This window comes from Gossypium raimondii, chromosome 9 (assembly GCF_025698545.1).
Source record: "Gossypium raimondii isolate GPD5lz chromosome 9, ASM2569854v1, whole genome shotgun sequence".
Classification (NCBI taxonomy): Eukaryota; Viridiplantae; Streptophyta; class Magnoliopsida; order Malvales; family Malvaceae; genus Gossypium; species Gossypium raimondii.
Genome location: NC_068573.1, coordinates 40,111,650 through 40,134,489, shown reverse-complemented (window position 1 = coordinate 40,134,489; position 22,840 = coordinate 40,111,650). Strand labels below are relative to the sequence as shown.

The window sequence follows — 22,840 nt, the reverse complement described above, 5'->3', positions numbered from 1 at the left end:
AATACGTAATGATTCTAGATATATGCCGCATTTTAATGTTAAAATTTAATTTTATATTATTATATTTTAATATATTTGGTTGACTAAAAATATGCACGAGAGTAATATAATTATTTGTTCAGGATTGCATAGGTGCAATTGATGGTACTCACATTGCGGCTATTCTTCCACCAAATGAACAAATTCCCTATATTGGAAGAAAAGGTATCCCGACTCAAAATGTTATGGCAGTATGTGATTTTAATATGTGTTTCACATTTGTCATGGCTGGATGGGAAGGATCGGCACATGGCACTAGAATATTTCTTGATGCAATTCGAGATTCAAAATACAAATTTCCGCATCCTCCAAATGGTTAGATATTTTGTTTATATGTGATTTTTTTAAATAATAAAGTATAAGTTCTTTAATTGATTATTTTTATTAAAAAAATTCTTGAATTAATTGTTTGTTATATTATGACTTGTAGGAAAATATTATCTTGTTGATTCTGGATATCCTCAAATAAAATGTTATCTTGGACCATATAGAGGTCAGCGATATCATTTACCTGACTTCCGTAGAGGTAGACCGATATCTGGTAAAGAAGAGATATTCAATCATTCACATTCATCATTACGTAGTGTGATTGAACGAACTTTTGATGTTTTGAAAAAAAAATGGGCCATTTTAAGGGATATGCCAAGTTATAGTTTTGAAAAGCAAACGATGATCATTGTTGCTACAATGACGATACACAATTTTATCCGAAAACATGTCGGTCGAAATGATGCAGATTTTATGGAATACGAAGATATTAACTGAGCATATGAGAATAATATTGATTCAGAAAATGCGCATGGTCGAGAAAGTGATTATGACGACGACGACGACGATGATAGTGATGATGACGGTGAATCAAACAATTTAAGTGGTTTTGAAATGGAATTAATAAGAGATGCTATAGCTTCTAGTTTAATGAATTCACTTTAAATTGTAAATGCTATTGTAAAATTTTTAGTATTTATATTTGATATATAAATATTATCCCTTTTTAAAACTTCAATCCAAATATATGTGATATTTTAATTTGTTAGGTTTATGTTTTTTATGTTATGTTAATATCTAATCTGAGTTTATATTCAAATACATTTTAAAATAAAATAATACAAATGTGTTAAAAGCATTAATTAAAAATAAAAATAATTTTATAATAATACAATTGTGTCAATATCTAATTACAAATATTTAATTATTATATTTAAATATAATTTATATATTCTAATTAAATTTAATAAATAATTAATATTAATTACTTAGAAATATTTAAAATTAATATTATATATTAAAATATTAACAATAAGTTATAATAAATTATTTTTATATTTTGATAAAATATCGTAATATTAACTAATTTGAACATTATTTAAATACATATTTGTTACTTTATAATATCATGTCTAAAATGGACATTTTATTTATCAAAAGCACTTTTTGACAACAATACTAAACACTCAATTTTTTCAAAAACACTTCTCAAAAATATTTTTTCACCGCACTTTTCAAAAACAATGAAGAACTGGCACTAAATTGGGCTAAGTCTAGGTGTAATTTATTATATATACTCGATAAAAAATTATTAAAAAACGAAAAGAAAAGCGGTCAAAGGAAACCCATGAAAATATATTGGGCTAAGTCCAGGTGTAATTTATCTGGGCCAAGCTTAGTTAGGTCATAAGGGTCAGTACAATCAGTTTAAAAATATTGAGCGTCAGATTAGAATTTCCAGGAAAAACGTAGCGGTTCGATTTAACACCTTACTGACCAAGCGCCTTCTTCAAAAAAATTCAAATATCACTCGGAATCCCGCTCTTTCTTCATATTTCGTTTCACAAGCATAAACAAAGTCCCCCCGCCCCGAAAAAACGAAAGAAAAGAGAGAGAGAGAGAGAACGAATCAAATTCAAACGGAGACAGTAGCAGAATAAGAACAACACAGCTGAACTGAAAGAATTTTGAAAGAAAGAAAAAGAATAAAAAATAGGTTCGTGTGATTCTCCTTCTCTTCGACGACTGAAAATGTCCGGTCGCCACGAAAAAGAGAAAGGCGTCAACGTGCAAGTCCTCCTTCGTTGCAGGTTTTCGCTTCTTTTTAACTCGTATTTCGACTTAGGGTTTCTTTGATCCTCTAGTTTTGTTTGATTTCATATATTTTGATTAATTTTTTTGCGGGTAAAAACTAACTTTGCAGGCCGTTTAGCGAAGAGGAGTTACGGAATAATGCGCCGCAAGTGGTGAAGTGTAATGAGTACCAACGAGAAGTCGCCGTTTCTCAGAACATCGCCGGAAAACATTTTGATAGAGTTTTCACTTTCGATAAGGTATCCTTTTTGTGATTATTAATTTTTAATTGATTAATATTATAATTTGATTTGTTTGCTGCTATAAATGTTTGAATTTGTATTGTTTTGTTTTGTTTTATTCTTTTTGTAATCGTAACCAGGTATTTGGGCCATCAGCACAACAAAAAGATCTATATGAGCAAGCAGTGGTTCCAATTGTAAATGAAGTTTTAGAAGGTTTTAACTGTACTATTTTTGCCTATGGTCAAACTGGTACTGGGAAAACTTACACCATGGAAGGTGAATGCAAAAGAGCGAAGGTAGTATTAGATTTATTATCTATACATTTTGTTTTAATTTCATTTTTAACTTTATCCCTGTGCCATTAAGTGTTCTAGTTTGTTAAATCCATGCTAAAAAACGTGACAGACGGGTCCTAATGGCGAATTGCCAGCGGAGGCAGGGGTCATTCCAAGAGCAGTTCAACAGATTTTTGATACACTGGAGGGTCAGAATGCGGAATACAGTGTGAAAGTCACTTTTTTGGAGCTGTATAATGAAGAGATTACTGATTTACTTGCGCCTGAAGAAATTTCCAAAGTTGCTTTGGAGGACAAACAGAAGAAGCAGTTGCCATTGATGGAAGATGGCAAAGGGGGAGTTCTTGTGAGAGGGCTAGAAGAAGAAATTGTTACAAGTGCTAGTGAGATATTTACTTTGCTTGAAAGAGGGTCTGCTAAGCGCAGAACTGCTGAGACTTTGTTGAATAAGCAATCAAGGTAATGGTTCTTTTGTCTGCTTTATATAAGCTTGAGTGTAGTTAAGCTTTTCTTTTTCCCAGTTTTTGTTGATTAAGATGTTTTGGTCTATTTCAGTCGGTCGCATTCTCTATTTTCTATTACAATTCATATTAAGGAAGCTACGCCCGAAGGTGAAGAGCTTATAAAGTGTGGGAAGCTGAATTTGGTTGATTTAGCAGGATCAGAAAATATATCTCGTTCTGGTGCTAGGGATGTATGTATTTCTTGTATATTTGCTAATCAATTTGGAAGTTTTTACCAAATTATCTTTAAATCATTAATGCTTCGTTTGATGTTGATATTTACAGGGTCGTGCAAGAGAAGCCGGTGAAATTAATAAAAGTTTACTTACTTTAGGACGAGTTATAAATGCCCTTGTGGAACATCTTGGGCATATTCCGTACAGGTTTGAAACGCCTCATTTAGTTGCTTGACACCTATATTCCTTTCATGTTCTTCTCTAATTATTTAGTTTAATGGGAATTTAGGGATAGCAAGCTTACTCGATTACTTCGTGATTCACTCGGGGGACGGACAAAGACTTGCATTATAGCTACAGTTTCTCCTGCTGTCCATTGTCTTGAGGAGACCTTGAGTACACTGGATTATGCACACAGGGCAAAAAATATAAAAAATAAACCTGAGGTTTGTTGTACACAATCATTAGACAAGTCAATTTCTTTAGTATGTCACACTTTTGTGTGGGTTCATTTTTTCTTTTTATTTTTTTCTTAGACAATAGCTAGAAGCATGCTAAAATTTAATGTCAATGGTAATGAGTGCCTGCTATAGTTTCTACAAACTATGCCGGAATTGCTTAGACTTGCAAGTTGCGACATTGTTTGCTTTAAAATGAAGTCTGATAAATGAAGGTTTATGTTCCTTGAAACTGATGTATCATTCATGCTCCGGATAGCACTTTGAATTCTCTCCGAGTTCCATGCACTTAAATTTGGTTTCTAATCTTCTCATTTAGTACCTGTTATTCATTAAGTGCCGTGGGCTAATAGTTGCCTGTGGAGGGAAGTAATTATTCCGTAGTCTATACCATATCTTGAATGTAAGTTGAATATGTTGCTATTACGCAATCGTTTTGCTATAAAAATATCCACTTGTTTTATCTTGTTCTTACTATGCAACTGATTGTCTTGTTCTTATTGGCTAGTAATATGATACCTGATGTTTGCAAATGAGAAAAGGTTTAACAGGTAAACTATCGATCACTTTATGTAGGTTAATCAAAAAATGATGAAATCAACTCTTATAAAGGACCTCTATGGTGAAATTGAACGCCTAAAGGGAGGTAAGCTACTTCTTTATTGGACGGCTGGTCAAAACAACTAAGGGTATGGGGCAATTCAATATTCTTTTACAATATATATTGACTATTATACATTCTTTGATGTCCATTTTCTTCAGAGGTGTATGCTGCTCGTGAAAAAAATGGTGTTTATATTCCAAAAGAGCGGTATTACCAAGAGGAAAGTGAAAGAAAGGTGTGCAGTTTGGCTCATACTTCCCCTTTAGCTTTAAGAGTGTAGGTTTACCCCTGTAAGAGAGGTTCTATTACTTCGTATTGTTCCTTGACGTCTACTCTCTCTATATGATATTCTTTTGCTATTGTTGGAAACTTTTGTGTGTTTGTCTACTCTATATATGATTTTTTCTATACAAGTACAATTGAAATCTTTTTATTTAGTACTCTGGTTATTCAGGGCTACTAAATGTTTCTTTTTATTCATTATCATTCATGTGGTCATCTGGCATTTGTTTAGGCAATGGCTGAACAAATTGAACAAATGGGGGTCCTTCTAGAAACACATCAGAAGGTTAGCCTTTGTCTGGTGTCACTTTTAAGCCAGATCCTTGGTGTTTTTGTTTGATTTGTAGAGCTTATAAGTTGTCTTCTGTTTTTTTTTTCTCCCCTTTGAACACAGCAACTTCAGGAATTGCAAGATAAATATGTTGCCCAAGTTCGACAATGCTCTGATTTGACTGGCAAACTTGAGATGACTGAGGTAAACTGTGTTAAGGTTTTTAGCTGATATTTTATTTTATGGGCTCATGCTAATAGGTGGAAAGTACAGAAAAACTTGAACGAAACCGTCAAATTGCTCGCCAACTCTGAAGAAGAATTGAAGAAGTGTCGCTATGAGTTGGAGGAGAAAGAGTTTATTATATGTGAACAAAAAAAAGCAGGTACATATCAATATCTACTTGAATTTTGACTATTAATATTTACTTTTTGCTTACATTATTTTTGAATGGTTAAAAATAGAAAATGCTCTAGCACATCAAGCCTGTGTGCTAAGGTCTGACTTGGAGAAAGCTCTTAAGGATAATGCTTCCTTGTTCCTAAAAATTGGTATGCTCTTCAGCTTAGTTATTTCTTAACGTAGCATATATAAACGAATAGAAATATGACCCTATGATGCTTTACTTAATAGGAAGAGAAGACAAACTGAACTCTGATAATAGAGTAGTGGTTAACAACTTCCAAGTAGAACTAGCCCAAAAAATTGGTTCTCTTTGCAACCTGGTGGCCTCATCAGTGTCTCAGCAAAATGAGCACCTTCAGAGTGTTGAGAAACTCTGTTGCTGTTTTACAGACATACATGATAAGGTATTGAAAGTTTTCCCCTGGAATGAGCCTCTGATGTGGATTTCATTTAATAGCTCCGGTGACCTTGTATTCATAAATCCTGCTTTTAGGCAATCTTGGAAATGAAGAAAAAGGTGACTGCTGCAAGGGCTTTGCATGTTTCCCACATAGAGGCAATCCAAAATGTTGTGCGTTTGCACAAAGCTAGCTCCAATGCTACCTTAGATGAAGTTTCAACTCTGGCTTCTTCAAATGCACATTCCATAGATGAGGTAAGTGGTGATATCTCGAGTTTGGTTGGATTTTATTTAATTTATTTGGAGTTTTTGCTTGGTTTAATTGTTTCCTTCTCCTTTATGAACTATGGATCAGTTCCTTTCATCTGAGGCTAGTAAAGCAGCTTCAATGTTTGATGATCTTCGGGGTACACTTGCAACTCACCAGGGAGAAATGGCTATTTTTGCAAAGGAACTACGTCAGGTTTGTGTCTGAATTTTGAGCTCACCTTTTAGACCATAGCAGTAGAGGACATGCGTTTATTCTGCAATGAATCTTTGTTGCCAAATTTATTGTTTTGGTTGTACTATTTATGTTGGCATAATTATCTGTAGATAGGTTGCATAGCTACATTGCTTTTTTCACTTGATATTAATTTCATTGTCGTTGCTGATTTTATTTTTTATTGACAGAGGTTTCATGTTAGCATTGAGCAAACAAAGGAAATTTCTGATTATACCAGTGGAATTCTGGATAAGCTTTCGGAAGAGACTATGAGGGTTGAGAATCATGCTGTGGAAGCTGATGAAATTCAAATGAAGAGTATTGCTAGCTTCCAGAAGGCTTATGAGGTATAATAGACATACTATATTTCCAGCCCTGAGATATATTTATATGGTCGAAATTTCTTTATTCACCAAGCATATGCCATGTAGGAGCAATCGAAGTTTGATGCAGAGAAGCTTATTGCCGATATGACAAATCTTGTTTATAGCCATGTTCGTCGGCAAAAAGAGCTGGTATGTTTATTCTATATTTGGTTTCTAGTTTCCTTTACGCTTATTGAAGACTAAGCAATGGTTTCTGTGGCAGGTGGATGCAAGGCTCGTAGATATCAAAGACAGTGCTGTCGCAAACAAAACATTTTTAGATGGACATGTTTCCTCCATTGAGGGCATTACAACAGATGCAAAACGCAAATGGCAAGCATTTTCCATGCAAGCAGAAAATGATGCTAAGGACGCTGCTGATTACTCAGCTGCCAAACATTGTCGTATCGAGGAACTCCTACAGCATTGGTAAACTATGCCATGTTCATATTTTGAATACGTTTCTCCTCACTTTTTGGTTTTGACTTGTCCTTTTTCTTTGTCTATTACTTAAAGTGCGTCTACTGCTGAATCTGCAATCAAGCACGGCAAGTGTACTCAGGAATCTGTGAATGAGATGGGTAGAAAAAATGTTTCAGATATGGTATCACTTATCAGGTTGGTGGGGAACATCTTTTGCGGTCTTTTTTCCGTTGTAAATGGATCCAAAATTAGTTCATTTTTCCCCGTATTAAAAATAAATTCTACGTAGATCTAATTTTTGTTGGGAAATTAGTGCACAACCATAATCCGTTCCATTGTAGGATGCTGTTTGTTGTCTCCGTGAAGTTAATTTCATATGTTCCTTTCAGGAGCGCTTCTGATGCAAATGAGCAGCATGATGCTGAGATTGATAGTGCCCGCGTTGCAGCTGAGCAAGATGGCTTGAAGAATACTGATGATACCCTTCAGTACATTGATAGTGAGTTCCATTTCTCTTTTTCCATATAGATTGTAGGGTTTTATATTCTATGTAAAACATCACTTATTTGTTGTTGCAAAAGTTAGGTCGGAACTGGAATCCTCTTATGAATTATATTTTTGGTGGAATTTTGTTTACACAGGTATGTCAGAGCAAGAACTAGGAATTACACGCGGAATTGTGGACTCCATTAAAGCTCATAGCAAAAGCCTTGAAACATTCCAGGATGGCCATTCAAGTCAAGCTTCATCAATCAAGCATAGAGCAGAAGAAACATTCCAGCTAAGATATATGGTATGTTTATGGATGAAGCATTGAAATTAAACCATGGTGACTTGATTTGAGATTTGATACTCAAAAACTAATTGTACAGGATTATGAGCCAAGTGGGACGACTCCAATACGAAATGATCAAGATGTTCCAAGCAAAGGGACCATTGAATCACTACGAGCCATGCCAATGGAAACTTTAGTTGAAGAATTTCGTGAAAACAATTCATATGAATCATTTGAGCCAAAGGAATTAAAGCCATCGTTAATACCACGGTCACCACTTACTCAAATCAATTAGAACCGGTGGTGTTTGATTCATTCTGGAAATTATATTTATATCTGTATGACTAGTGTAAACTCACTGTTACTATCAATCATCGTTGTGAAGATTGTAAGGTGTATTGCATCGACTCGGGATTTAGTACGAATAATCCTTTCTCAGGATTTAACGATATTAAGCTCGGAATAGAGTAAACTTGAGCTTGAATCCCACACTTGGGTTAAGGCTTATTCAAAATTCATGTAACATTGCATTTTCTTCAGCAGCTCTTCATATCTGCCATTTTCATCCTCAAAATTAAAATTAAAATTAAAATTTACATTTGATTTGATAATGGATATAATGTGGATTTAAAAATTTATAGATATTTGATTTTTTTTTTGGGTTTGATAATATTTTTATTTTGTTATTTTAATTATCTGCAGATCTAGTGTGGGTGCTAATAAAAATTCTTTGGTATTCACTATTTGAATTTGTTTTTTTTTTTGTGGTTGATGGATTTAGATCCTGGATATTTGGATTTGTTTGAAAATAGATGGTTGATGTTGGGTTCTTAATGTTGTGGTGAGATCAAGTTAGTGAGTTGCATTGTGATGAGGAACCCTTAAAGTTGCGATATCAATCTGATTGTAAGTTTTACAATTTTGTCCCAATTTGTCCTTGAGCTAGCAAAAGAGTTTTTGTTTGTATAATACTCGAAAATAATTAAATAACATATGGTGAATATATTTTGTATTGCTAGCATGCTGAAATGGTTAAATCGTATTATAATTTGTAGTTGCTCCAGCAACGAATGTAGTATCGTGTAGCTTGGATCTAACGGTTGGGTTGGATTTAGGGTGTTACATACTTGATTGGATGATTTGTGATCAATTGGTTGAATGAATATACATGTATATGTTTGATGATATTATATGATTAATAATGATGATATTTCCCTATTAATGTTGTCGAATAGAGTCACGAATATAGTTGGAAGGCCATAGGGTCTGTATTGTTAGGTGGAAGATTCAGTGCCATTTGCATACATATCGTGATAGTTCTCTAATACCCTGAGGGTTGAGAACAAATCACTAGCTCAAACACCCTAAGGGTACGAGAGCGTTCTGGTGTGGTTGGTGAGATTAGTGCATTTATGCTTGATTAACACTTCAGTGCGTATTTATTATGTTGGTGGATTGATCTGAGTATCCGTCCATGAGTTCGATATATGTTAACGAGGCTTAAAAATGCAATACAAATTTTGTACAGATATGTGTAGCTGAGATGAAGTAAAAATGTTCAAATGATTCATGTTTTGATATGTTAAACTAGATGCAAATACCTGACAATTGCATAAAAAATTATATCAAGAAATTGAGTAAAACATTGATGTGAATAAGATGAAATGATAAATGATCTATTAGTATATTTGTATCCTAGATGCTATTGTGAAATGTTGGTTGGTTAACTTGAGTTATTTTGTTATTTATTTTTATTAGATTTGTTATGTTTATAACGAATTCAAGTTATGTTAACACTACTTAGTAACAATTATTCAATGTATGAATTTGTTTGTTTCTGTGCATAAGTTTTGGATAAAAGCTATAAAAGTTCATGGTCAAGCATTCAACTCTCCAACTCAGGTCGAAAGCTATTACGGTCCTATTTTGTATGTATATATATGTTTTCAAGTCATATAGCATGTACCTAATTTGGTTAGTTTGATGCCTAAATTAGTTTTAGCACTTTTGGTAAGTGATCCATAATGCTTTAAAGGTTGGATTATCTTTTGACTACTATTTAATTATGCTTGTTTATGTTGGTTTGATTGTGTAAATTGGTTGGTTAAGTGTTGGTGATATTGGAATGTGTTTAGATGGGTTAAATTGATGATTGTGGTTTGAGGTAAGTTTTAGGCGAGTTTGGGTTCAATTGGCTAAGGTTTTGGACACTTAGAAGTGGGATTTTGACCATTTGGTCATTAAGTCTTGATATAGGGAGAATATATCTCGAGACCATTACAATAAATTTATCCTAATTTTTGCATTCAAGAGCCTGATGCCTCGAGGCATAACTAGTTAGTCTCGAGACAATTACTCCTAGGTCTCGAGACAAGTGGTCTTTGTCTTGAGACAGAAATAGATTGAAACTTGATTAATTTTTGCCTTGTTTCAGGTCTTGAAACAAGAGTCCTTGTCTTGAGATATTCAAACATCGCAGCAAAAATAGGAAAATAGGGAGGTTAGTCTTTATACCAAGTCTCGAGACATAAATGACATTGCCTCAAGACACATGTAGTGTCTCGAGACTTATTAACTTCAAAACTAAAATTTCCAAAATAATTCATAACCTGTCTCGAGACATAAACTTGAAATTTGACATTTGAGTTTGGATTCAAGTCCTAACTCTGATATCAACTCTTTATAATCCCGTAAGTAGATAAAATTGATTCTTATGTACTATGAATGTATGTGTTTAATCATGAATGTATTTATTGTTCTAAACGAGGAATAAAAATTCAATTTTGTGAATTTATGTTAAGTTAGTTTGAGTTGCTTTGGTAACGTAATGTGATATCACACATTTGGATCCAACGATCGGGTCAGTTGTGGGGTGTCACATGAGGATTGGTGGTTTTTATGTTGCAAAAAAAAAAAAAAAGTATTTTGGACTAATTATAAAGAGCTCCCTAGCTTTAGTCAAAAGTAAAAAAAAATGCTATGTCAGTGATCTATTAGTGAATTAACGAAAATTTTAATGGTAGTGACAAATTTGAACAATTATCTTATTTAAATGACTAAATTGACAAAAAAAATCAGTGACCAAAATCAAAATAACACTATTTTAAAGTGACCCGTGGTAGAGTTTACCCAATTTAAAAATCTTTTAAGAAGTAGAAAATGTACTAAATGAAGCCTTAAAAAGTTTTATATACAATTTATGATTGTAATTTTATGAACTTAGAATTAGAATTAATTAAGAAAAAATTGTCCGTTTTATTTTTATACTAATATAAATAGTGAAGTATTTCTTCACTTCAATGTATTCGTGGTTTTTCCAGGAGATTATTAAAGAAAATTTAATTTCTCCTTTTAAAAGATTTATTACCTTTATATATTTCATCTTTTAAGACTTTATTACAGTGGAGTCAAATTGTGTAACTTTTTGAGGTGATGTTGAAGTTCTTAGAGACAATTGCATCAAAACTAGTGCACCAAGTGACGGACAATTCCGACCTAAGGACAGATTTAATCTTTGATGACAATGTTAAGTTTTCGATTCTTAAAATATATTCTTGACCAATAAATGTGTAACTTCTTAGTAAATAATTATTTAGTTTTAACAACAGAAAATTATATTTTTATTATTAAATTTCCTAACAATCTTAAGGTAAAAATTTTATTTTGTTTATTTTGTTGGGTTGTCAATTTTTTAATAAAAAATGCAGTGATTTTTAACTAACACAACTAAGACTTCTTCGGAAGGGAGGAGTCCACTATTACCCTCATTGATGCATGGTGAGAAACATGAAAAGTTTGAAGTGGTAGGGTGGTAACAAAAGATGTTCTATTTGAATACCTTAAACTTGGCTAAGTTCTTAATTAAGGATGAATTGAAACTCTCAAAAACAAAATCTGATTCCACAACTGTTGCTACTGTGAATGCATGGATGCGCAATAACATCATATGCAAGAATTACATTCTGAATGGCTTGGACAATAAACCCTATGATGTTTATAGGTCCATTAATAGTGCAAAGACACTATAGGACTTGAAAAAAATTCATAGTCCAAAATTTCTTGATTTAAGATGGTTGATTCAAAGACTGTAATAAGCCAAGTTGAAGAGCTTCAACTAATCTTGCATGAAATTCTTGTTGAAGGTATCGTTTTAAGTGAATTTTTTCAAGTATTGCAATAACTGAAAATTGTCTCCTTCTTGGAATGATTTCAAGAACAACCTTAAGCATAAATGCAAGGAAATGAGAGTTGAAGATCTCATCCTGAGATTGAAAATTATTCTTCAATAGCCTCTAAGGTAAATGTGGTTGGACATGTGGTTTGAAACCAAATAAGACCCAAAAGAAAAAGCTTGTCATAAAAGGAAAAAGAAACATAAGAAATTTCATGGCACATGCTTTGTATGCTTCAAAATTGGTCATCAAACCAAGGATTGCATAAATAAAACTTCTTTTGGAAAGTTAAAGAGAGGAAATATTCTTTAAGCCCATGTCACAAAAGGGAATGAACTTTTAAAGGAAGTTTCAGAAATGAACTTGTCAGCAGTTGTCTTTGAGGTCAACTTGATCAATAATCTTGAGCAATGGAGGATTGACACTGGTGCCACAAGACATGTTTGTATTGAAAAGAGGATGTTCTCAACTTAGTGGATGGAGAACAACTCTACATGGGGAATGCATCTACTTCAAAAGAACTTGACATTAGAAAAGATATTCTGCAAATGACCTTTGAGAAATTTCTCACCCTAAACAATATACTCTATGAGTAGATATTAGGAAGAACCTTGCGTCTGGATCGTTATCGAGCAAAAAGGGTTTTAAAATGGTCTTCGAAAGTGACAAATTTGTACTTATCAAAAGTGGTATAATTGTCGTTAAGGGGTATCTTTATGAATTATGATGACATTTTCAAAATGAATGTAATTACCATTGTAACGAAGGATGAGAATAATAATGTTGCCTCTTCTTATTTGCTTGAGCCTTATAATGTCGGTAAATGGTATCTTTGTGATGACATTTTTAAAATGAATGTAATGACTATTCTAACGAAGGGCGAGAATAATAATCATGTTTTGGTAAGGATAATAAATCATGATTTATTACAAATTTTAGATTATAATGTCATCAAAAATTAACATTATTACAAAAAGTACTAATATAATGACAAATTGGAAGAAAACCCATAAAAATACAAAGTTGAAAGAAGATGCAACTTTTGGAGTGAAAGGAACATTCCAAATATATTTTATAATTTAAAATTAATATTTAATTTTTTAGCCCTTAATTTTAATTTCCAATTTATCCAAAAATTTAGTTAATAAAATTCGTGAGAAAATTTTAATGGGAGTTGGAAAAAGAGAGAAATTGCGAAAAGTTTGATAGAATTAGCACAAAAGATCCTAATAATGATAAAATTACCGTTAAACTACCACGTTGTTACAAACTAGTGAAGTGTAACGTGTTGTTTGAATGAGAAAAGTGGTTCAGTTGTTCATTTTCCGAGGGCTTTCCAGGCTCCAAGCACTTGCGTGTTCTAGAGTAATAGGTTCAGTTCCATTGTTGAATGCAAACACTTGAGCATCTTGAAATACTGCTAGCGTTGGATATACCCTGGATGTGATGCATGTTTTGCCTCCCGCCGCAAAACTCTCCACCACCGAGTTATCAATCTGCCAAAACAAATATAGTATTTGATGCATGACTTAGCATGATACCTTATCACTAAATAAAAACGAAATAAATAGTGAAAGGCTTTTTCATATATACCAAACTCCTAAGTGAAAGCTTTCTATCAGACAAATCAACATCTACAAACCCACCAAACATTGGTTTGTAAACATTAGTCATCACAGTGGAACTGCAACAACGAAATCAAATAAAAAAAGTATGAGGTCAGAGAGTGTGTGTGTTATGTATATAGATATATATAATGGAGGAATAAGGTTGACTGACGGTTCTGCATCAGAGCACATGAGAACAACATGTTTGTTGTTTTGAGCTTTGAATATATATCCTGAAGAAAACTGGAGTGAATTCTTCTAGCTTTTCTGTAGCGAATGCCAGCAGACCGAAGGGACCGATGGCACCCTGGACTCTGGATTTCATTTTGTAAGGTCTCGAGGATCTTTCCAGCTAGGATCAAATGGCTCTGCTTTCTCTAAGTTTGGTATTGAGAAGGTGACTTCAACATCAGCCTGCAAAAAAGATCCAAGGAGATATAAAACGGGATACTCATTCCATTTCATTCAATCAATTTATGTTTGTCATAGTTTCTTTTAGGGACCAAACCTGATTTCCAGTTATTCCACTGATTTTAACAGGCTTTCCAGTTTCAAGCTGTTGATTACTCATCTGGACCTTGTTTCCCTTCAGAGTCTCAATGTCATCAATAGGCCATACCAACAATTGCTTTCCACTGGGATCAAGCCTCAGTGTTCTTGGAATCGGCTGAGATAATAAGAATCATAAAAAATAAAAAAGGCATTAAAGTTTATAATAAGTTGATAACTATAGCACCTACAACATATAAAATAATGAAGATAGTACCATAATTCCAGCCCATCCTTTTTTAACATCTTCTTCCTTAGAATCCGACTCATTAGCCCAACCCATACAACCCTCCTGAACTTCACAGGGTCATAGAATGACTTGGATGCATAAAAATTTCCATAATCTAATTTAAGTCCATCTCACCCATCAACTTGGCCCTTGTCGGGAACATACTTATCTTGGTCTAGGAAATAGGTGCCAATTGTGTAATACTCAAATCTTGTAACATCTAAGCTCACTTTCAGAACATGTTTCACATCCTTCCCTAGTTCAGAAAAATCCAATCCCTTTTCATGGGATGTTGAAACAGGGAAAAAATCTGGACATTCCCACATGCCTGTGTTAGGGACCTCGTGCAAAGGACGAGCCGTCTTGGTCCATGTCTTTTTATCCTTGCTCTTGAACAAATAGGCCACCCCTGTACTGCCTTTTCTACTTCCTACCAATATATTCCAATACCCATTCGCTTGCCAAGCAGTTGTAGGGTCACGAAAGGCACTGCCATTAATTTCTTTATCGGCAACCACCATTGGGTTCCCTTCCTTAGGCTTTACCCATTTACGTAGGTTCTTATCTGTTCTATCTGCCGGTATGGCATAGTTTTGAACCTGCTGTCCCTTGGCGTCTACCCCTGTGTAGTAAATTACTGGATTACTTTCAGGGAAAACGGTGGCTGAACCTGACCAAGTGCCCTTTATGTCAAAGGGTTCTGAAGGAAAGATTGCTGGTTCAAGGGCTTCCCAATTCACCAAATCTATTGAGATTTAATGGGCCCAAACTATGTTGCCCCACACTGACCCCTTGGGATTGTATTGGTAAAACAAACATGGGGGCTGTATCATATAAACACATGAATTGTGAGAATAAATTACTTTTGCTCAATTACAGGAAACTAGACTAATATTACACTCCATTTGGATCTACCCTTGGAAATTTTCAGTTTTTTGAACGCCCCCAATGAGAAAGAACCAAAGCAAAGAAAGAAACCAGAACATATATCCAAAAAAAACATAACAGCATGATAGAATTGATGGTGTCTAAATTCATTTTTAATATATATTTGATATTTACGTCTATATATTTCAAATATTATTTGTTGAAAATCTATTACAGATAAATAATATTAAAGGAAAAGAAAAGAAAAGAAAGGAGAGAAAGGATTGTATGAAACATGAATATTATCTAGAGGTGCTCATGAGCCGGGTGGTCCGGCCCGGCCCGACGGCCCGCCCAAAATATGAGAGGGTTTGGGTAAAAATATAGGCCCGAAATATGGGTTTGGGCAAAAAAACGAGGCCCGTTTAGAAAACGGGCTGGGCCTCGAGCACAACTTTTTTTGGCCCGGTATAATAAATATATTTATTTTTAATTTTAAAATATTTTTAAAATAATTTTTTTAATTTTAAAATATTTTTAAAATATTTTTTTTAATTTTTAAAATAAATTTTTGGTATTTATTAAAAAAATGGGTCGGGCCGGGCTGGGCCCGGGCTTATGATTTTTTCCCGAGCCGGGCTTGGGAAAAATTTTAGGCCCATATTTCGGGCCGGGTCGGGCCCAGGCCCAAAATTTTTTATGGGCCCGGCCCGGCCCATGAGTACCTCTAATATTATCCCTTCCCAATAGTTTTATGTCACATCGATAATTTTATCCTGAATTTTAATTTGGATTTGATTTTTTTTTAAGATGAAAATATTGAAATTCAGGATGAAAATGATGATGTGGCATAAAACTATTGAAAAAGGGATACAGATAAGTGGGGTCACTGTTTCATACAATCCTTTTCCAAAGAAAGGAAGGATATATTTATTTTTTATTTGGTTGACATATTTATTTTTATCTGGATATTTAAATTTTATAGAGGAAAGGAAAACGAAAGAAAAGGAATTTCAACTCCTTTCATTTGGTTAACCTAAAAAGAAAAATTTTATCTACAATTTTCAATTAACCTTTACATAAATAATTAAAAGTTGAGAGTAAAATAACTGGATAAAAAATTCATAAAAGAAGAGTTTAGCAATCTAAAACAAAGCTAATATTAAAAAGTTAAGCCAAATAGCTAAAAAGAATTTGATACGTTGATTTCTTAAATAATTTAAAATCAAAAGTCTAAAAATATAAAATGATATAAAATACTGAAAATGTTATATTTTTAATACAAATTAAAAAAATAGAGACCTAATAATTCAAAATATTAAAAAGAATAATACAACAAAATAATTTCAGAAATTAAAAGAGTTCGAAAATTAATTTGATACAACAATTTCTTAAAATATTTTTTAAAAATCAAAGGGTTTTAAAAATCTAAAAAAGAATATAATGATAAGGTTGTAGACTTTGAAGACAAGAAATAAAATAAAGACTTAATAATCCAAAATAAAAAAGAATGATATGCAAAAATAAAGAGTTATGATAAAATAGTCGGATTTTGTTGATATTTAAAGGATTAAGATGATTTGTATATATTAGGACTCAATCGAATCGAGTTAAATTAAGTGAAGAAATTTTAAGTTAATTAAATTGACGAGTCTTATTTTATCATCCTAATTTGATTTGAATTTTTTAAATCGAGTTAAATGAAATTTAAGTTGACTCAAATCGAGTGAAATTGTTTAAGTTAAATTAGAAAATTAAAATGTCAAATTAAAATTTTGTTACAACATAACTAATTCCATGTTAGAGCACATAAATTTGAAAACATATATATTTGAAAACCTTTTCAAAGCAAAATAAGATAAAAAAATCAATATACTTTAATTTGATAAACTTAAATCATTAATTAACTTATTTCGGTCTCACAATTATTATTTTAGAATATTTTTAAAATTTTAACTTTCTTTATATATTCTTATAATTTTTAAATTTTAAAAAATATAAAATTTGGATATTTTATAAATATTTGGAATTTTAAAATTATTTTGAATTATTTTGTAATTTTGTTAAGAGAGAGACCAATTTGCTCATTTTCAAAATTGATGGGGATTAAAAGGGTATTTACATCAATATGTTATTCAAATTATAAAATTCAGCTGGACTTGAACCCAAACTTGAATTACTTATTTGAGTATTCCAATAACTCAATTTAATTAACTCAACGTTTGAATTTTTTTTAATTTTTTCAAATCAAATTGAATTTTACTTTCCCAGATATGAATCTACTACACAAATACCATTGAAGTTGATATCCACCCACTTTTAAGATTATGCAACTTTGACAACAAAATCCAAAATTATAATGGGAAAGTACATTTGTGTCTCCTCCAAACTGCCGAACCCAATTCTTTTTCTTTTCATGGTTCTGGTTAAGTTCTATGTGGATGAGGGGAACCCTAATTTTCTTTATGCTAAAAAAAGGAACACTGTATAGTGGGGGAGAAAAGGACATAAAGTGCGTACTATGTTTCATTTTTTCCCCTCAAAATGGAAGTCTTCCTTAATAAGGATTCACCGCGACCATTTTATATGAAGAAGTGATATAAAGTGTGTGCATATACATATATAAGCAGGTAAAGAAAATGACTTTTCAAGCATTTTGTCGTGGTGACACAGCTTAGCTTTGTAATGGCACGCGTGATTCCACCATTATTAAACAACAAAAAGCAAATAAAGTTGGCAGTTGCTAACTAGTTCTTACAAGATACGTCCACCGAGTAATGAGGATTTCATATTAATTAGGGCATGTTTGCTGCCACTACGAAACTATCCATTTGACCTTCACCCTCAGCAAACGTGAAAGTAAAATTCTTTTATATAAGAGATGACATTCAATCAATTTACAAGTTGGAATCTTGGTTTTTAAAATCCTTATTTATTTATTTCCAAGCTATGATCTACTACGTAGAGCTACGTGATTCTTAAAGAATTGATGGAGAACGTGCCATTGAGCCAATGCTGTGGAGGCTGAAAGTGGTAACCTGTTCTATGGAGTTGCCTAACCGTAGATGCAGCTAGAGATTCATATTCAGGATAAATCCCATGAGAAGCTTCCACTCCGTTGTTAAAACTGAGTATTGCAATAATAACATTCCATACTATTAAACAAAGACGAAGAGACTTTGAAACTTCCATCACAGTGGTAAAGCTACAACTTCATGCTTCATTCTAAATTTGATTCGGTGATTTATAACGTTATGAGAGAGGTCTAAAAACCGGATTGGTTTTCGTCATATTAATTACCTTCATTGAATGGATTATTATACAAAATTAGATTAAATGTAAATATGTATATTCTGTTGCATATGAACTTAAAAGGAGGATGTTGACCAATTATTGTCTTCCCCAAGAGATTTAGTTAGACTATACTTTCTAGAGAATATATTTAAAAAGTTAAATAAATAAATAGTTTTTGAGGCAAAAATAAGAAGAGGGGTGGTTCACACAAAAACGAGTGAATGATCATGAAAAAAAAAATGAAAAGAGCCATTTGAATGGATGGTCTATCCGAGTTTTCGCTTAGGAAAAAAGTCCTATCTCCTAATAGTGAAGGAGGTGGTATGTACAAGTGTTGATGCATAGGCTACATTATATCAGGCAATGTAAGAACAAATATCGTAACATCTTGTACCACACCTAAAGGTAGACCGTGTCTTATAAAATTGGTAGTTTTGATTAAGGGTACTTTTTTTTTTATTTTATTCATAAAAATTGGTAGCATTAAGTGATAGTTGAAGATCATGGTTATGTAATTAAAGCAATTTTTTATGGATACTACTGAAGATTTTGATGATTAAAATAAGTTAAAATATGAAGGTTATATGGAGGATAATTTGTGATAATTGAATTCATTTCTTGATAATTTAAAGTTATGAATAATTAACAAATAAATAAAATATATATTAGCCCATTTATCCTTTAGTTGGATGAGGTTATGATGGCTTATAAATAAGTGGCATTTCCGTTTGGATTGAATGTAGAGCGCAATAGGGATATTTTTATGTGCTTTCACTTTCACTTTCTCAATGTTTAGTTTATACCTCTAGTAAGGAAGGTGAGTGTTTTTGTAGTGAGTTCATTGTGTAATATAATAGAGAGGTTGCAACGGTTTGTAAGGATTTTTGGGTAAGGTCTCATGGATGTAAGTTAAGTTTGACATGTGTTAACAACCTGTTATGTTATATCTTCTATTATTTTTATGTTTATCTATTGGTGTACCAATCTGTATGCTCAAATCACTTGCCACACCTCACTACCAAACTTCAATTTTTTCATTTGGTATTAAAGCAATGCACCTAATAAATTTGGTGTAGTCGCACAAATGGAAGAGATGAAAGAAGGCGGCTCAATCCCGTTGGAACGTTGGTATGCATTGTATATAACTTCTTTTTATTCAAAATCCCATATTGAATAGAGGGAGTTAATTAAAGAATCTTCTAAAAAAAAAAGTGACACCTTACCATAAGGTTATCAAGTTTCATAATTCCTTAACATGTATATTTGGTTGAAAATTATTAAACCATTATTTAATAATTTCGATAAAATTATTCCTAATTAAAAATAATATGAAATCCCATCCATATATTATTTTAACTGCATCCTTTATGCATGCACATTAAGTATGTACATATATATCCTTTAATGTTGGAAATTAAGCTTCCGAGGATTGAATTGGAAAACAAAGGTAATTGAGAGATTTTGGGTTTGAGGATTGATTTGTTGCAGCATTAGCTTAAGTGGCTTTGCTAGCTAGTTTGCTGATGATGATATTCTTTGAGTCCATTGTAACTTTTAACTTTATCTTTTTGAGAAAAGAGACGAAGGATAGAGATTGTCACACTGGGCGTGCGAGAAATTTGTACACAAATTTCAAATTGAATATTGACTTGAATATTTTGTTGTCGAATTTTATTTATAAACTTTGAAAAGAAATTACAATCGCTGAATTTCTTTGCAAAGAAATCCCCTTTGGTTATTCTTTTTGATGGATTTTTATTCCAATGATTGTTTAGACTTGATCTTGGAAGGATGCAATTTACTTTGAGGTTTGTCGAGACTTGATCTTGAGGATGAGTTTGACAAGATGCTTGATTGAGAATTTGATTTGACTGGGTTCAAGGGTCTTTGGAGAGAGTTTGAATCCAAGGGTCTCCAAGACTTGATCTTGGATGGATGGTTTTGCTTCAAGGGTATTCTAGACTTAATATTGAAAACGAATTTTATCTCCTTTGTGTTGGTGTAACTAGATTGGGGAGAGCTTTGATCCCAGAGTTGTCTAGAGTTCAACAACCTTTTAAGCTTGATTTTAAAAAAATGGGTTTAGCCTATTTTCTATTGGCTAAATTAAATCAATAGGCTACTTTCTTTAGAAACAGTTGTTGATTGGAAGACAACTTTTCTTTAGAACTAACATGATGTTTGTTAGAACTTCTTCAAGTTCTTCAATTTTTTTCTAGAGTCTTCTTTAGAGAACTTCAAGACTTTTGAACTTGTGAATGTGTTCAATGACCTAGAGGTAACCCCTTTTATAGTACCAATTGTCTAAGTAAAATTAGAAATTTCTTGTGGAATATAAACTCTTCATTTGAAGTAATCCACAAAGATTAAACTCTTTTATTTATTATTTGTCTCTTATTAATTTAACTAACTAAAGATAAAATAATCATTTAATATTATCACTTAATAATTTAATTTAAATTAGTTAAATAAAAATAATTATGACACAAATATGATGTCATTATTTTTACCCATGGTAACTTCGACTTGGCTTATGGTTAGTCAGACTTGACACACGATGTCTGTAATTGATTCGAAAAATTCTATCTACACAATGATTGGTTGGTTATAAAGAAAGTCGATTCGTTGACTTTGTTGAGCAAGAGTCGACATTGTTTCAATTGGAAAAGGAAAATAGTTGGAACCATATGAAGATCCAAGGATATGCTCACTTGAATGAAAGGGTAAAAGAAAGTAACGTATAGATTAGGATCGAAAACCATGTCACTAGACAGAAGGCTTGGATACTATATTGAAGTAACGAGATGCTTATAAAATGGCTCTACTTTATTATTAATAAAGACCTTTATTTATAGAGAAAATATATAATTATATTTAAAATAGAAATAATATAAAAAATAATAATTCAAAGCTAGAATAAAGAAAATAACAAATTTATTTGCATCTTTTAAATCTTAATATTACATTATTACTTATATGGAAAAATGGATTTATTCCTTAAGTATTATTGATACTCAATTTTAGTACATCTTCTTATTTTTTTATTTCAAATTTTCTTATGTCACCAAAAATCACAATTTATCCTAAAATATTATTATGGAAAGAAAATAAATGGTCAAACTAATTATTAAGAATAAAATCAAACCAATTAATAATCAAATCAAATTAAATCCTAAACAAAATTAATAAAGAATAATGTTGTGGAAAGAAAATAAATATTATATTAAATAAAATTTTAAAGTTCTTAAATAAATAAAATAAATATCTTTTAATTAAAATGACGTTTTTATGGAAATTAATTGTATTTTTAATATATATATATATATATATGGAAATTATTTGACCTAGTATTGACAAATGTCCTATAAAATTATATTAAAATATTTAAAAATAGAAAAATGCTAATTTTTAAGCTACTTATAAAATTAAAAAAAAATACACTTCAACGTACCAAATACTAACCCATGTATATAATAATTGTGTAATGATTTTTCAATTAATTAAGTCTTGAATTATATTTATAACTTGTAATTTTAAATTTATAATATTCAACACTTGAATTATATTAATCTCTATGACTTTTATGCATAACATTTTTTTATACAACATTTACTTTTAGACATAAATTTTCCAAAATTTTAAATTGGAAGAAAATATACGTTTAAACACATTTAAATCTATGTTCTTTTAGATATTGTAATAACAATGATAAAAATTAAAGTAAAGGTGAATCTATAATAGTTTGGTATTATTAAAAGGTTGATCACTAAAACTTGGGAAGAAGTTCATAAAAAAAATTGAAAAGAATTGAAGCTGTGGAGCCAATAAATAAGTTAAAAGAATTTTAATATTGAAGGTGTGTCATAATAGTTTTAATCTCGGTTTCATATAAATCAAGAATACTTATTTTTTAATATCATTTTAATTAAACTATATTTAGAATGATCATATTATAATTAGTTAAGAATTAATTATATATTTTAAATTAAAAATGTAAAATATAATAAATTACATTTATTATTTATTATAAAACACATGACGATATTTCAAGCCGTTCACACGTCATAATTGTAGACTACACACTTAAAGATTGTTTCTATTCTTTTATCTTTTAAAAAGATAATTGATTTTCAAACACCTACAAGAAGAAAAAAAACGAAAGGAGAAAGTAAAGATGGATATGTTTTAAAATTAATTTTAATTTTTATGATAAAAGGAATTTTATATCCTTTATTTTATAGATTTATTAAAATTATATTTTTCAATTTTCTAATCGAGTCTATGTCACTTCATTTTGAACATAAAAGTAGTTACAAATTTTATAATTGACTGAAA

General features: G+C 31.6%; 1 protein-coding gene and 1 pseudogene across 1 annotated transcript; one reads left to right on the top strand and one right to left on the bottom strand.

Moving 5' to 3' along the window:
* The first annotated feature begins 1,837 nt into the window (after positions 1-1,837).
* On the top strand, positions 1,838-8,326 carry LOC105799663 (kinesin-like protein KIN-5C). Its single transcript, XM_012630334.2, has 23 exons — positions 1,838-2,117; positions 2,231-2,360; positions 2,483-2,641; positions 2,751-3,100; positions 3,197-3,335; positions 3,430-3,527; positions 3,610-3,766; positions 4,355-4,424; positions 4,541-4,617; positions 4,897-4,950; positions 5,059-5,139; positions 5,209-5,320; positions 5,400-5,486; positions 5,569-5,744; positions 5,834-5,995; positions 6,096-6,203; positions 6,413-6,571; positions 6,656-6,739; positions 6,813-7,018; positions 7,106-7,207; positions 7,402-7,511; positions 7,654-7,805; positions 7,885-8,326. Exons 1-23 carry the CDS (start codon positions 2,059-2,061, stop codon positions 8,080-8,082), a joined length of 3,030 nt encoding a protein of 1,009 aa, XP_012485788.1. The 5' UTR covers positions 1,838-2,058; the 3' UTR covers positions 8,083-8,326.
* A 4,943-nt stretch (positions 8,327-13,269) lies between these two features.
* LOC105797705 (beta-fructofuranosidase, insoluble isoenzyme 1-like) lies at positions 13,270-18,403 on the bottom strand (annotated as a pseudogene).
* Positions 18,404-22,840: the final 4,437 nt, after the last annotated feature.

Bases quoted from the DNA above. Each gene is read 5' to 3' on its own strand.
- LOC105799663 (XM_012630334.2), top strand. From the start codon at position 2,059: ATGTCCGGTCGCCACGAAAAAGAGAAAGGCGTCAACGTGCAAGTCCTC. The intron at 2,118-2,230 runs GTTTTCGCTTCT...CTAACTTTGCAG, and splicing joins CAAGTCCTCCTTCGTTGCAG to GCCGTTTAGCGAAGAGGAGT. The intron at 4,951-5,058 runs GTTAGCCTTTGT...CTTTGAACACAG, and splicing joins TTCTAGAAACACATCAGAAG to CAACTTCAGGAATTGCAAGA.